The sequence below is a fragment of the Ipomoea nil genome, unplaced genomic scaffold, assembly GCF_001879475.1.
Source record: "Ipomoea nil cultivar Tokyo-kokei standard unplaced genomic scaffold, Asagao_1.1 scaffold2845, whole genome shotgun sequence".
NCBI classification, from domain to species: Eukaryota; Viridiplantae; Streptophyta; class Magnoliopsida; order Solanales; family Convolvulaceae; genus Ipomoea; species Ipomoea nil.
In genome coordinates this window covers 5,349,345-5,363,147 of record NW_017619273.1, presented here as the reverse complement: position 1 = coordinate 5,363,147, position 13,803 = coordinate 5,349,345, and the positions used below count along the sequence as shown (strand labels likewise).

At 33.2% G+C, this 13,803-nt stretch overlaps 1 protein-coding gene and 1 non-coding gene across 2 annotated transcripts; both read right to left on the bottom strand.

Moving 5' to 3' along the window:
• Window positions 1-391: 391 nt before the first annotated feature.
• TRNAK-UUU lies at window positions 392-463 on the bottom strand. The gene has a single exon. It is a non-coding gene; the product is annotated as a tRNA-Lys (tRNA).
• An 11,339-nt stretch (window positions 464-11,802) lies between these two features.
• On the bottom strand, window positions 11,803-12,660 carry LOC109160020 (glucuronoxylan 4-O-methyltransferase 3-like). The gene has a single exon (XM_019308130.1). It carries the CDS (start codon window positions 12,627-12,629, stop codon window positions 11,811-11,813), a length of 819 nt encoding a protein of 272 aa, XP_019163675.1. The 5' UTR covers window positions 12,630-12,660; the 3' UTR covers window positions 11,803-11,810.
• Window positions 12,661-13,803: the final 1,143 nt, after the last annotated feature.

Here is a 13,803-nt window from a genome sequence, read left to right as displayed (position 1 = left end):
TTATAGAGTTATGAACGTACAGTTATGGAGTTATGAATGTATAGTTATTAACATATAGTGATAAAATTATGAACATATACTCTTACAATGAAGCTGTCTGAAATTTAAAAAAAAAAAAAAAAAAAAAAGAGATAACAGTGGCACTGTTACCCGTGTCCAGCAAGCATGCTGGACACAGGTCCAACGCATAACGATTGATTGCCGATTTTCACCGCTTGTGGCTGGGCCATTGACTATTTTCTTTTGGGATTCATATATCTTTTATTTACTCTGGGTCCTTTTGCCGAAATAGGCCCGATGTATATATTAGAAAGCACTATATCTTCTTCATAAAATGGGCAATAAAGCCCAAAATTTCGGGGGCCCAATTTCAAGTATACTTACCCAAAAACGCCGTCCGTGGGGATCGAACCCACGACCACGTGGTTAAAAGCCACGCGCTCTACCACTGAGCTAGGACGGCCAGCTGTTTATGTAAAGCAATTCAATTTTTTTGACATACTGATTTCATGCAATTTCTAACCAAATTTATTTAAAAACTCGGACATAAATTTATGCAATTTTTGCAATACTATTTATTGTTTATGATTGAAATTCACATTTAAGATTTAAATTTGACGCCGGATATGGTTGAATAAAAATTATGTTTTTATCCCAAAAAAAAAAAAAGATTTACGTTTATAGTGCATTTCATGAATTTTAGAATACTTTTAGTCTATTGTTATAAATAACATAGCGGTTAGATTTATATGTTTTATCACATATTTACATTGTTGGAAAAAATTGAATTTTTGTTAATACTTAGATAATTTTAACTCCGTTGGACTAATCTTAAGCTTACATGACTTCGTTCTTAGAGACATTGCAAAGGTAAATCACGAGTCGCGTAAGTGATATTGGGAGCTCAGCATACTTGAAAACAAAGTGATTAAGTTGGATTAATCATACTTTTTTAACTCAACAAACTAACAAAGGGCTGTTTGGTAATAGCTATTAACTGATAGTTGTTAGCTTATTGATTTAGTGAGTTTGACTAGTTGATAATATTAGCTGATTGTATAAAGATGTTTGGTAAGTTAGTTGTTAGCTGATAGTTAATTACATGCAAATTGACTTTTTCAGAAAGGTGATTGAAAAAGCTGTTTTGAGTAGCTTTTTAAATTTTAGCATGTTAGAGCAATAAGCTATTACAAAAAGCTAATTAGTCAAACACTCGTATTAGCTGTTTAATCAAGTCAAACAACTAATAGTGGTCAAATAATAAGTCAAAATTAACTGATAAGCTAACTATGTTACCAAATAGGGTCAAAGTGATATTGGGAGCTCAACAAACTAGAAAATGTGTATACTAGAATAGATTTTGTTGAGTTGCACGGGCTTAGCTCACTAGTTCAGTAGGCAGTATTTGAGAGAAGACACCACGGTTTGAATCTTGGCAGCGGCAGTGTAGGGATTATGCCCAAAGTGGACAGATCCCTTGTGCACACCGGTATTTGGCCATGTTTGCTGAGCAATATACATCCTTCTAAATACTCTGTCGGGTCAGGATGTAGGGGTTGAGATTCAACCTTTTTGGAGAAGAATAGATTTTGTTGAGTTTATTGCTTGTGTCTCCTAGTATTCTATGTATTTAATGTGCAATATTTGATTATTTTTAATCATGAAATACTCTAGATTAGTTTTTTTTTTTTTTTTTTTCTGGTGTATACATGATTTTCACCGTCGGACATAATGACTAATGCACTCAAGATTAGTGTATGAGTATATATATGTGTAGTTACTTGTAATCTTTAAAAAGTCTTCAACTTAATCAAACCTTTCTATCCCCTACGACTTTTTTGATAAAACTTTCCAGATTTGCTCGAAACCCTCTCGTGACCTCATTTCGATTTTTTCATAATTTTCTATAAATCATGGTCAGAAGTGACATTCAAAAAAAAAAAAAAAAAATGGTCAGAAGTGATGTTATTGATAATGAGAAGACACCCTCTATACACACACCTATATATGTTGCATGAAAATTTCGTGCAAATATTAATTCACTGTAACGTTTTATCTTTGAAACTCGTGGAAACTTAGCTCATTCGAAAATGTGTCGTTTTTTAATAATGAAAAATAATTTTTTAAAAAGTTTATGGTAATTTCCTAATTAACCAAGTTGGAAATCCATTTCTATATTTCTAGCCCTACATTTAAAAAAAAAAAAAAAATGATCCATATAAAAAAATTTGAAATGCATTTTCAACCCTTTTTAAAAAAAAAATAATTTAGTCCCTAATTTAAAAAATGAAAATGCTCTCACGGATGTAAAATAATTTGGGATATTGGTGGAGATGAATTCACATACGATGGATCTATATATATATATATATATATATATATAAACAACTAAAGTTGAGTTAGCTAGGTTGGATGACAAGTTATGATTTTGCTTTAGGAAAGGTCTAAGGTTTAATTCTCATTGCTATAATTTACTATTTATTAGTGATATGATGCACTATTTTTATTTATTAGTGTAATATTTTTAATTATGAAATAATTAATATTTATGTATATTAAGAAAAAAAATTACAAACATACCCCTATGTTTTTTAAAATATATATATATTTGCACATGTCCCACGTTTCATTTCTTATATATTTTTTAAAATGTCATTGGTTTCCATTTCTTCATTTTCCATTTCCTTGCAACATAATTATACGCCCTGTGTTATTTTCAAAACTTTCCAACAATGGGGTGTCCCAAGCCTCAAGCAATGAAAAGTGCTCAAGTTCCAATTTGAGGTTGTTTGATGTTCAAAGTCCTTCAAAGTTCAAAGTTCAAAGTTCAAGGTTAAAGGTTTAAGTGTGTTCAAATGTTCAAAGTACTCTACTGTGTTCAAAGTCTTTCAAAGTTCAAGGTTCAAGATTTAAGTGTGTTCGAATGTTCAAAAATGTATGTTCAAAGCACTCGATTGTGATCATGTGTGTAATAAGTTTGGAGTATATGACTCCGTTCAAGAAGTCTATATTTGTGTGTCATAATGTGTAATCTTTAAAAAGTCTTCAAATTATGACTTAAATCAAAACCTTTCCAATTTATTAGCAGGTTCAATAAGTTATAAAATGTCCAGTAAAAAATAGAAAATAAAGTGAGGTATATAAGATTGTCTAAGATCTTGTAATTTCTATGCCTTCAATTGTATCTAAACAGAATACTATACATACCTAAAAGATCATACCTTAAAGATCAGAGAGTTTTACAAAGATGCCCTAAAAAAGGAACTAATGAGTTATGTAATGTTATTAGCTATTAAAGATTTCTTATGACTATTGTATGCTCAACATTCAACATTTTTATTAGAACAGGGAAAGTTATGTGTGATATATAGTAAAAAAACACTTTGGTACATAGAAAAGTTTAAAATTATTCTAAGAATTTAAAAGGTGAGAAACTTATTAGTATACTAGTTTTTTACGCGCATTGCGCGATTGGGATAATGCCCAATGTTTTTTTTTTTTTTAAATAAGTACTTTAAGGTATATCAAGACAAGATTATATTGGAATTGTTCATGCATAGATACTTGAATGTTAAATTTGTGTATTTAAATAAGTAATTCTAAGTTTACAAATGCAAGATAATATAGTCAAGATTGATTATAATTGTCAATAAAATAATTGTATAGGTATGGTTGAAATCAAATACGGGACATAAGGGAGAGCAAATAAAAATTAGGGCATAAAATATTAAATATATACTAATATTGAAGAGCTAACTGCTGATTGTCAAACAAGGACACTTCAATTTGTTGTGTGATTTGAATACTCTTTTTGTCAATAAATCGCCCAAGTAGTTAATATGATTGGCTTAATTATATTTTTTTATTTTTTAAAAACAATTATTATTATTATTATTTTGAATGCTACTGGCTCTATTACAATGTAGTATCTGTTCATACTTTCTCAACCTACTGAAACACAAAGAACCAATAACGCCTCCACAGAGGCTCGAACTCACAACATTTCAAATGAAAATCCAACCCGGGTACCAAGACTATTATATTATTATTATTATTATTATTATTATTATTATTATTATTATTATTATTATTATTATTATTATTATTATTATTAAATATACGTATACCCTTAGGTCATTTTATATGTTAATCTAAACAGTTAATTTTTTCAAATATCTTTTTACCAACCGTTGATATAATTCGCTGGTCAAATCCGCTAACGCTAACCGCTAACTGCTGATTGTCAAACAAGGACATTGCGAGGTAATTCTCACTTCAATTTGTTCTGTGATTTGAATACTCTCTTTGTCAACAAATCCTTCAAGTAGTTAATATGATTGACTTTATTAATTATAATTTTTAAATTTTTTCATGGTATTAATAAAATACTTGGTAAATAAATATATAGCATTATTTTGTATTTTAACTTTGATATTTAATTAAAAAATAGTGCACAAAAAAGATAATAGAAAATGTAGTGAATATAATCAATTGATGAACAGATGCTACAATCTAATAGAGTTAGTAGCATTAAATATATATATATATATATATATATATATATATATATATATATATATATATATATAGAGAGAGAGAGAGAGAGAGAGAGAGAGAGAGCGTGTGTGTGGTAATTATAGAGATAAGAAGCATTTTTCTCACTCAAAATGTTATTCTTGGAAAAGTAAGAAAGTTATTCTAAGGTTGGAGTGGCTAAATTCTTTTTTCCCAAATAGGTGGGAAATATGTAAAATTTGTCCATTTATTCATTTGGCATTTATTTATATTTTATTGTTTGCAAGTAGTAAGGGTATATTGAAAATAAAAAATTTTCTTAAAAAGTTTAGACAAGCCACATATTTGAAATACCTTTTTAAAAATTATTACGGAGTATATTTTTAAGATACCACTTAACATGTTAGCTAATTTTCCCAACCAAGTTATTCTTGTCAAATAACTTATTATTTTTTACAAGGTAATATTTGTTGAATATTTTTTCAACCCAAAGAATTTTAAGCTCGGAAAATCTAAGCCCCCACCACCGGAGTTCAAACCTATGACCATCCATTTGAAATGGTATTCGGGATGTTATCAAACTAAATGATAGTTGGCTTGAAACTACTTTTTTTATAAAAAAAAAAAAAATTAAAAAATTAACTGATTAAAAAACACCAAACCACCTTTGGATAAAGTGTGCATTTATGTGGTCATTTGTTTATTCCCCTCGCCCTTTACTGAATTCACCTCTTTTTATTATACCGTTTTTCTTTTACTTTAATCACAAATACGGAGTAAAAAGTTCCTTCTATTTCTTGTTTAATTTCTTGTTATCTATTATCAAATATTAATATTGATATATTTGAAATTTTCTAAAATGACATTTACTATATGTTGATTTTATGACTGATATAGTCGCTGACTCGTTAATGCAACCAGTCAGAAACAAAGTATAATGCTAAAAAATACTCGGAGAAACAGGAATTGATATTGCTATTAGTAAAAAAATTGTGAGTTCATTACTCCGTTAGCCGCCTTTTTGCATTATACTTAAACATCTCAAACTACCAATTAAGGACACGAACTAGATATTGAAAGTAAATCTCTCAAATCAAGGGCATTAATTACAAGTTGATCCCTTAAAACATTAGGAAAATAATCTCCAAAACAATAATAAAAATCATCTCCAAAAACTAGACCAAGACTTTCCAATTGCACTTTTCACAAATGTTATAACGTGTTTTGTAAGTTTTAGACCACACTAGGCCTTAGCCAACTACTTGGGCAAAGTCTGACCACCTGGTCTGAGGGTGAATATTGGTCCACTTGTATCCAACCCATCATCTATTCATCCACTTTCTTGTGGCTTGTGGACTTAATGGCACACAAAAAAAAAAAAAAACATAGAGAAAGGAACACTTGTCGATCACCTCAATGAATGGTAAAAGAGAGCTACATGCTAATCCCTTTTTCAAGGGGACATGAAAGAATGCTTCTATCCAACCACTTTTTCAAGGGGATCCCAAAAAGCTAACAACTTTTTCATGGGTCGACCATTTCAACCATTTTCCAAGCCTCCCCATAATCATTGTGAAGTCCAAATGCTGGCTATTTTTCATGCCTTATTTGCATTATTTATTAAGCTGCTTAGATGTCGGTTGCGTTTTCATGCCATGATCTATTCACTAAAGCATATTTAATGCTCAATGCCAGATAAATCAGAACATTTCATCTGTACTTGGCTTCTTCAACAAGTTTCACTTCTCTTCAAATGTCTAATCACATGTCTATTTGCATGTCACACCATCGAACTATTGACATGTGTCACGATCCCATTAACCCCCTCCCCCTTCCTTATAAATACCTCCAAGTTATTTACCCCTTTTCACTTTTTCACCTCTATGATTTCACCGTTCCAAGCTTTCTTAACCCTCCACTATTTCAACAATGCAAGTCAATTAACTCTCCCCTCCAAGCAGTTCCTACCCTTGTCTACTCTCTTCTTCCACACACTTCCAAAAAGTGTGCTCCGCCTCCTCCATCTCCTCCCCTCTCCCCCCTTTTTCAATATGTCTACAACTTCCTCTCACACTTCATACAGTTCTCCCCTTACTCCCACTGTGTGGTAACCGAGCACTCTCTACCCTCTTCTTCTACCCATCTCGCCCCTACCCATTCGAGTCTTCTAGTATACCAATGTCGTCTTTGCCAGAGAGCTTGACTTTTTTAAAAGATCTTGCTCTCCCTCCACCCCCTCAAATCCATCATAAGCTTGAGTTCATGGCTTACCTACCAATCAAATGCAAGTATAAATCTCACACCATAATTGATTAATAAGAGATTTAGTTGCCTCTTCAGAAACATTTTGGTCAATAGTGGCTCCATCCAGCAAGCATATCTAGTCCACTACGTCACAACATAGTTCGAAGGGATACAATTGATCTACCCAAGCATATTTATACGCCAAGAATATGTGACTACACAACTACCCAAATCTTTGAAAGATCTTAGAGTTATAAGTAATAGTGTTATCATTTGACTTGTGTTCAACACAAAATGCGTGGTTGCCATCCCCTTTAATCTCATAGCAAACGGAATCCCTTCGTTGACAAACCGTAATAACACTGCATGAAAATTACCATGCAAAAATCTCAACCAGAACCTCATAAAAAATGTTAATGGTGTACATTGATGCAACATGAAATTCCAACAACAGTGTCTTAAAATCTAAAAATAACCCTCACAATCAGCATTGAGCTTAGACTGTGTATGTCATTGACTCATTATGCATCAATTGCACTCTCAAAATGCATAAAAAAAAACTCAACTAAACTAGAATGATGATTCATGAAACTCCTAAACAAGTTATTCTCCACTTCAAATCGGGAAATGGTGTGAACTAATCCACCATAAACATTCCGTAAAATTGTCAAGAATCCAAAATGACCGTAGCTCAAACAATTCACAGCACCAATTGTGGTCAACCAAACCATATATACTCCATCAACCACCTCCACTTCAGTTCAAACACATAAACTGACATCGTTTCATTCCAAACAACATCATTCAACTTTCGCCGAAAAGCCTCATCCTTAGCCATAACACGGCCCACATTCTCACCCACTTTTTGCATAATATGCCACATGCAGAAACGATGACATGTAGAATTAAAAACCCTTGCTACTGCAATCTTCATAGTCGGATCTTGATCCTTAACAATGCAATTTGGCACATGTTCTATTGCCTTCTTGAAATTCTCCAACAACTAGACGTAAGATTCTATATCCTCCTTTGTTAAGAACTCAGTAGCAAATGTAACACACCTCTTGTGGTTATAAACACCAGTAAACAACACAAAATTGAGTTATACATGCATAAAACAACACAAATGCACCAATTATACCGCATAAATGCACAACCCGGACACTAGACGTGCACATACCTATTTGTGCAATATGTACCATCAAAAGAAACAACATCCCCAAAGAACGAGAAATTCTGGTGCACCACAAGGTCAGCCCAAAAAATACGATGCAACTTATCATGCTCACCAACATCATATTCAAAACGAACAAATCTCTTGTTTTTTTTTTTTTAAGAATATATCGATAACTAAATGTGCATCACCGTCAACAATATATTCTAGGAGATCACGTTTGAAATTCCAGAAATCAATACTAGTTGCCCCTACATTTGAATTCCCACCAACCATATCTTTGAACAACCTATAAAACCTAACAAGCCCAATATTTTCCTTCACACAATTAACAACGAATATCTGATGCCCAATTTCAAGTTTATGGTTCACCTTCAAAAACAACATAGACAACTCTAAACACAAACAATGGTTATGACGCTCCTAAAAAAGACAACAAAACCACCATGCATACCCTTTTTAAGTACTACTTTGGCCTTGCCCCTACCCTATTAGAAATCCTATGCCCCTTCTGTGTAATAGACCCAACATCATCCCCATCACCTATAGTAGGCATAACCACTGCAGGATTATTCTTAAATCCTTCCCTACTGCAAACCATATACTTCAAAGAAATCTCATCATCCCTACTTCTGTTAACAATACTATGCCTTGTAAGATTTTCCCTTATAATATATATTATATATTATATATTAGGGCCTTAATTAAGTGGTGCAAGTTGACTAGGCTTATTAAGTGGTCTGGTTGGACTTAATAACTAGTAGTTGTTAGTCAACCAAACTCTGTGCCTAATATAATCCTGGATGATGGATGTTAGCACATTCAGTTACGGTACTCAGACTGCTCAGTAGATACCAATACACCATCTAGGGTTCTGGTTCTGAGTCAGGTCTGAGGCAAAACATGGCTGACGGTCTACCGTTAAGAGGCAATACAACAGGAACATCAACTATGGCTGGAGATCAACACGGCTACGTTTCCTCTATCATACGAGGTCAGGTTTCTCGTATACTATGGTTTATTATAGTTAGATTATTCTATATCTAACATGCCTCACATCAAACCCAACCACCCGTGTATTGCCTATAAAACTTAACTTCATCCTCGTGCGGCTTGATTGCATCGTCACGCTCTAGAGCACAGTACTTCGTTGATCCTGGTGAAATCTCCATTTGACAACCATCTGCTACAACCATAGTTGTTCCAACACCTGTATCCAACTCAACAACATCCAAACCTGAATGAAACACATAGGACAACTAACATTCACAAACACAACACACCACCCCAATAACTCATACCCCATGATATATGCACTACAATCAATGCAACAATGCACACCTCACACCCACACTATGCACCACACTCAACGCAACCATGCACACCCCCATCATTGACTCCGCCATCCTCAACAACGACACACCACTACCCCCACCACACTAATGATGCACCACTCCACCCGCATCAATGCACAGTTACTCCTTCCTAACCCTATCCTCATAGACCAACGAACACCAACAAACGCTGCTGGAAATGAAACTATTATATATTGACGACAAAAGCCCAACATAACACAACACAAACAAACTCTAATAACACGCCCTAATTAACAACCTTAACAAAACCACACTCTAATGAAACGAAGAAAAAAAAAACAATAATAATGAAAAGTACTAACCTGAAGCCATGGCGAGACAACCCCCGACCGGCGATGGAAAATGAAGAAGAAATACGACGATAAGGAAGCTTGTTGTAACGCATGTTAAATCCTAGTCATAAGATCTTGCACAATAAACAACTCAGACTATACCACAATTCTTAGACATGTATGCCCAACAACATAGCCTTAAAAGTATACAATCGTTATGTCATGGAACCGTGTTCACCATGGATGGTGAACACAGTCCCAAACGGTAACGGTGCCTACGGGCATCGTTATCTTCCACCAATCTTTTTTTTTTTTAATTAACAGCGCGACTTTTCTTCTTCATATTCACATTTTGCGGTTTCACTTCCTCTTCGCGCAAGTTTTTTCAACACTCATAAATTATGAATGTGCAGGAATGGATTTATGAATGTACAGTTATGAAATTATGAATTTTCTTTTATGAGATTATGAATTTTCTCTTATGAAATTATAAATTTTGTGTTATGAGATTATGAATGTACAGAAAATTCATAATTACATAACTGTAAATTCATAATCTCATAACAGAAAATTCATAATTTAATAAATATTTTTCTTTTATGAGATTATGAATTTTCTGTTATAAGATTATGAATGTACAAAAAATTCATAATTACATAACTGTAAATTCATAATCTCATAACAGAAAATTCATAATTAATAAATGTAAATTCATAATCTGAACATAGAATGCAAAACGCCGTTAACAGCACATTAACTAAAAAAAATGGTAAAAATGATGTCGTTTGGGATCGTGTTCACCAAGCATGGTAAATACATTCCCACGGCATAATTTGCGTAAAAATATCGCAAATTATGCCGTGGAATCGTGTTCACCGAGAATGGTGAACACAAGTCAAAACGACGTCGTTTTTAGGCAAAAAAAAAAAAAAAAAAAAAAATCGCGGATGTGGAGTTAACGGCGCGTTACTGATCAAATTATGAATTTTCTGTTATAAGATTATGAATTTTATGAAAATTCATAATCTCATAACAGAAAATTCATAATCGCATAACAGAAAATTCATAATCTCACAACTGAAAATTCATAATCTCATAACAGAAAATTCATAATCTTATAACAGAAAATTCATAATCTCATGGTTCCAAAGTGAATGTGTAGGCATGGTTCCAAAGTGAATGTGCAGGCATGGATTCATAATTTATGAATGTCCGTGATTTCGGACGGGAATATGTAGGCATGGTTCCAAAGTGAATGTGCATGCATGAATTCATAATTTATGAATGTCCGAAACTCCGAAATTATGAATGTAATGAAAATTCATAATCTCATAACAGAAAATTCATAATCGCATAACAGAAAATTCATAATCTCATAACAGAAAATTCATAATCTCATAACAGAAAATTCATAATATCATGGTTCCAAAGTGAATGTGTAGGCATGGTTCCAAAGTGAATGTGTAGGCAGTCACGTAATTAAAAAAAAAAAAAAAAAAAAAAAAAAAAAAAAAAAAAAAAAAAAAAAAAAAAGATAACGGTGCCATGGTGAACACGGTTCCATGGCATAACGTTTGTAAAAATATTGATTCGGCCTATTTACCTAAATGGGGCTTAATGTTGAGTTAAGTCTGGCCTTTTTTAACCGTTTAGGCATGTATGCCCCTACAACATAGCCTTAAAAATACTGATTTGGCCTATTTACCTAAATGGGCCTTTATGAAGAGTCAAGTTTGGCCTTTTTATTAAAAATGTCGAGTCGAGCTAAGTGAAAATTAGACTAATTATTATTGTGTGGACTATATTATCAAATAATATATATTCAATATACAAATAATGTACTTTTAGTATATTAAAAATGTATATTATATTCAAGGAAAATATATTATTTGAATACCGAAAGTACATTATTTTATATAATATACATTCAATACATGATTAATGTATTTTTAGTATATTAAAAATGTACTTTTTTGTTATGATCCACACAACATTCTGTGAATTATGTTGTACACAATAATTTATCAAATTAGACTGAGTTGTAGGTCCTTATTTGGGACCCGGTCTATTCTCATCTCTAAGTGCAAATACCATACTTTGTTTGTCCCTTCTTGTAATTAAGTAATAGTGTATGCATCAAAACCGAATAATTAAAGAAAATAATTTCTAATCAAATACCTTCGATCATTTAAGATTTATAAAAATCTTGATCAAATACACCCTTAGAATCTATGGACAGAAAGGTCTGCCCAAGCTAGTTCTATGGCTGGGAACATTAAAATGCCTAATCCTTCCTTCTTCTTCAACAAAATACCCTTCACACAAGAAAGCCTTGGAGAACTTATCTTCCACAACCCTATCTACATCATGCACTAACACATCACTATCCCCATTTTCCCTATTCCTAGCCATCAATCCAGCAGTGTAAATGGCATTCATTCTCCCCGGGGCTTCATCACGGTACCCGGTCGGGGCGTCCACCATGATCACATCCCAATCAACCTCATACACCTCGTCCGGCAGGGTCTTTAGGGCTAGCCCGCATTTCGAAACGCGTGGGTCCACCACTTTCCTGCACTCCATTCCCATTCCGATTCCCATCAGCTCGTCGGCCCGGGACACCTTGGAATCGTACTGGACGTGGTATGATTCCAAGGAGGGCACCCGCCTCCTGATCTGATCAATCCAAGACTTGTCCTCTTCCAGGAACACGGTCCGGCCCCCGTGGTTGAGGGCCGACCACATCAGACTGTCGTGGCCGAGGCCGAACACCAAGAAGTTGCATGGGGATTTCTTCTCCAAGATCCTAAGGGAAACTGAGATTTCTTTTAGGGTTTGTTGTGGGGTGATGTTGGTGGTGGCATAGTGGACCAGTGCATCCGCTAGGGATGGTGAGATTTTGGTGCATTCTGCAGTGCTTGTTGTGATGATGGGACTGGAATGGTGTGATGAAGTTCTTAGAAGAACCATTACTGCTATGAATAGGAATGAAAAGACTATGGTTATGAGCTTGGGATTAATAATGGAGTTTTGGGTTTTGGATCTCATTTTGCCTTTGGGAATGGAGAATGGAGGAAGAAGAAGAAGGAAATGACTTGTTGTAACAGCGTTGGGGAGCTTTGATCTGCTTCTCAATTTATAGAAATTAGGTCAAATCAATAATCTAATCCATTTTGGTCCACCTAAACTATTTCCCTACCAATAATAATGTTGCTATAAAAATATAAATTTAGGGTTTTACTTAATTTTGTACCAATTATACCTACGCAATTAATACGCTATGGTTATCGACTTATTTTAGATTAGTGAACCAATTGAGCTGTACCTAGACGCCTAATACAATTTGAATGGTATGTTTGTTTGTACATTACATTTATATAAAATATAAAGCTACAAAGATCAAAATTGTTCGTCTTTTATAAAACTTTTTTTGTTCATTGGTTACCATAAAATTGTCAATCTCACCATAACTGAAAAATGAAATCTAATTATTAATCATATATGAATTATATATTGTCTCTTCATATAGTGAAAGATTTTTGTAAAAATATTTTGTCCATGTAAGTTGATCCCTATATAATTAAACTTCCTATTAAAAAAAAAAAAATAGTATGTTCTAACCCCGTATATGATATCATAATAATTAGATGATGTTAATGAATTATAAAACGATTTATAGCCAAATAAAAGTTTCAAATAAAAAATGATGTCCATATATGGAGAAATAGTAATTGATTATTAAGTCGCTGACTTAATTTTCACTTTATTGGGAATTTGATTTTCTATATTAGGATCGCTCTTTTTAGTATTTTTCCTTTTAAAATTGAAGCAATTCATGAGTCATGAGGCCAGGGTTGACTTTTCAAGACAAATTATTTTGTTTGGTGAAATTCCAAGTGATGGAACTACTATTGGTTTTTACAAATATTTTAGAAATATAATAATGCCATATATACTTCATGATTTATTATTAAACGTCCCGAAAAGGAGTAGCTGAATAGAATTATGCTAGATTAAGCATAATTCTTTTACTAGAAGGTCACAAGTACAATTATATTCTTGCAACACCTTCTCGGTCGAATTCATCGTACAAGGTCTTATTATTAGAGCGATTTACCTCTTGCAAGCTATTACATAGAAACATAATTTACTCGGTGCAAGATATTTGTTCTTTTTTTAGGTTAGACCCCGAGGTGTCCTGAACGTCAAATTATTGTGTGAA

Bases quoted from the DNA above. Each gene is read 5' to 3' on its own strand.
- LOC109160020 (XM_019308130.1), bottom strand. From the start codon at position 12,629: ATGAGATCCAAAACCCAAAACTCCATTATTAATCCCAAGCTCATAACC.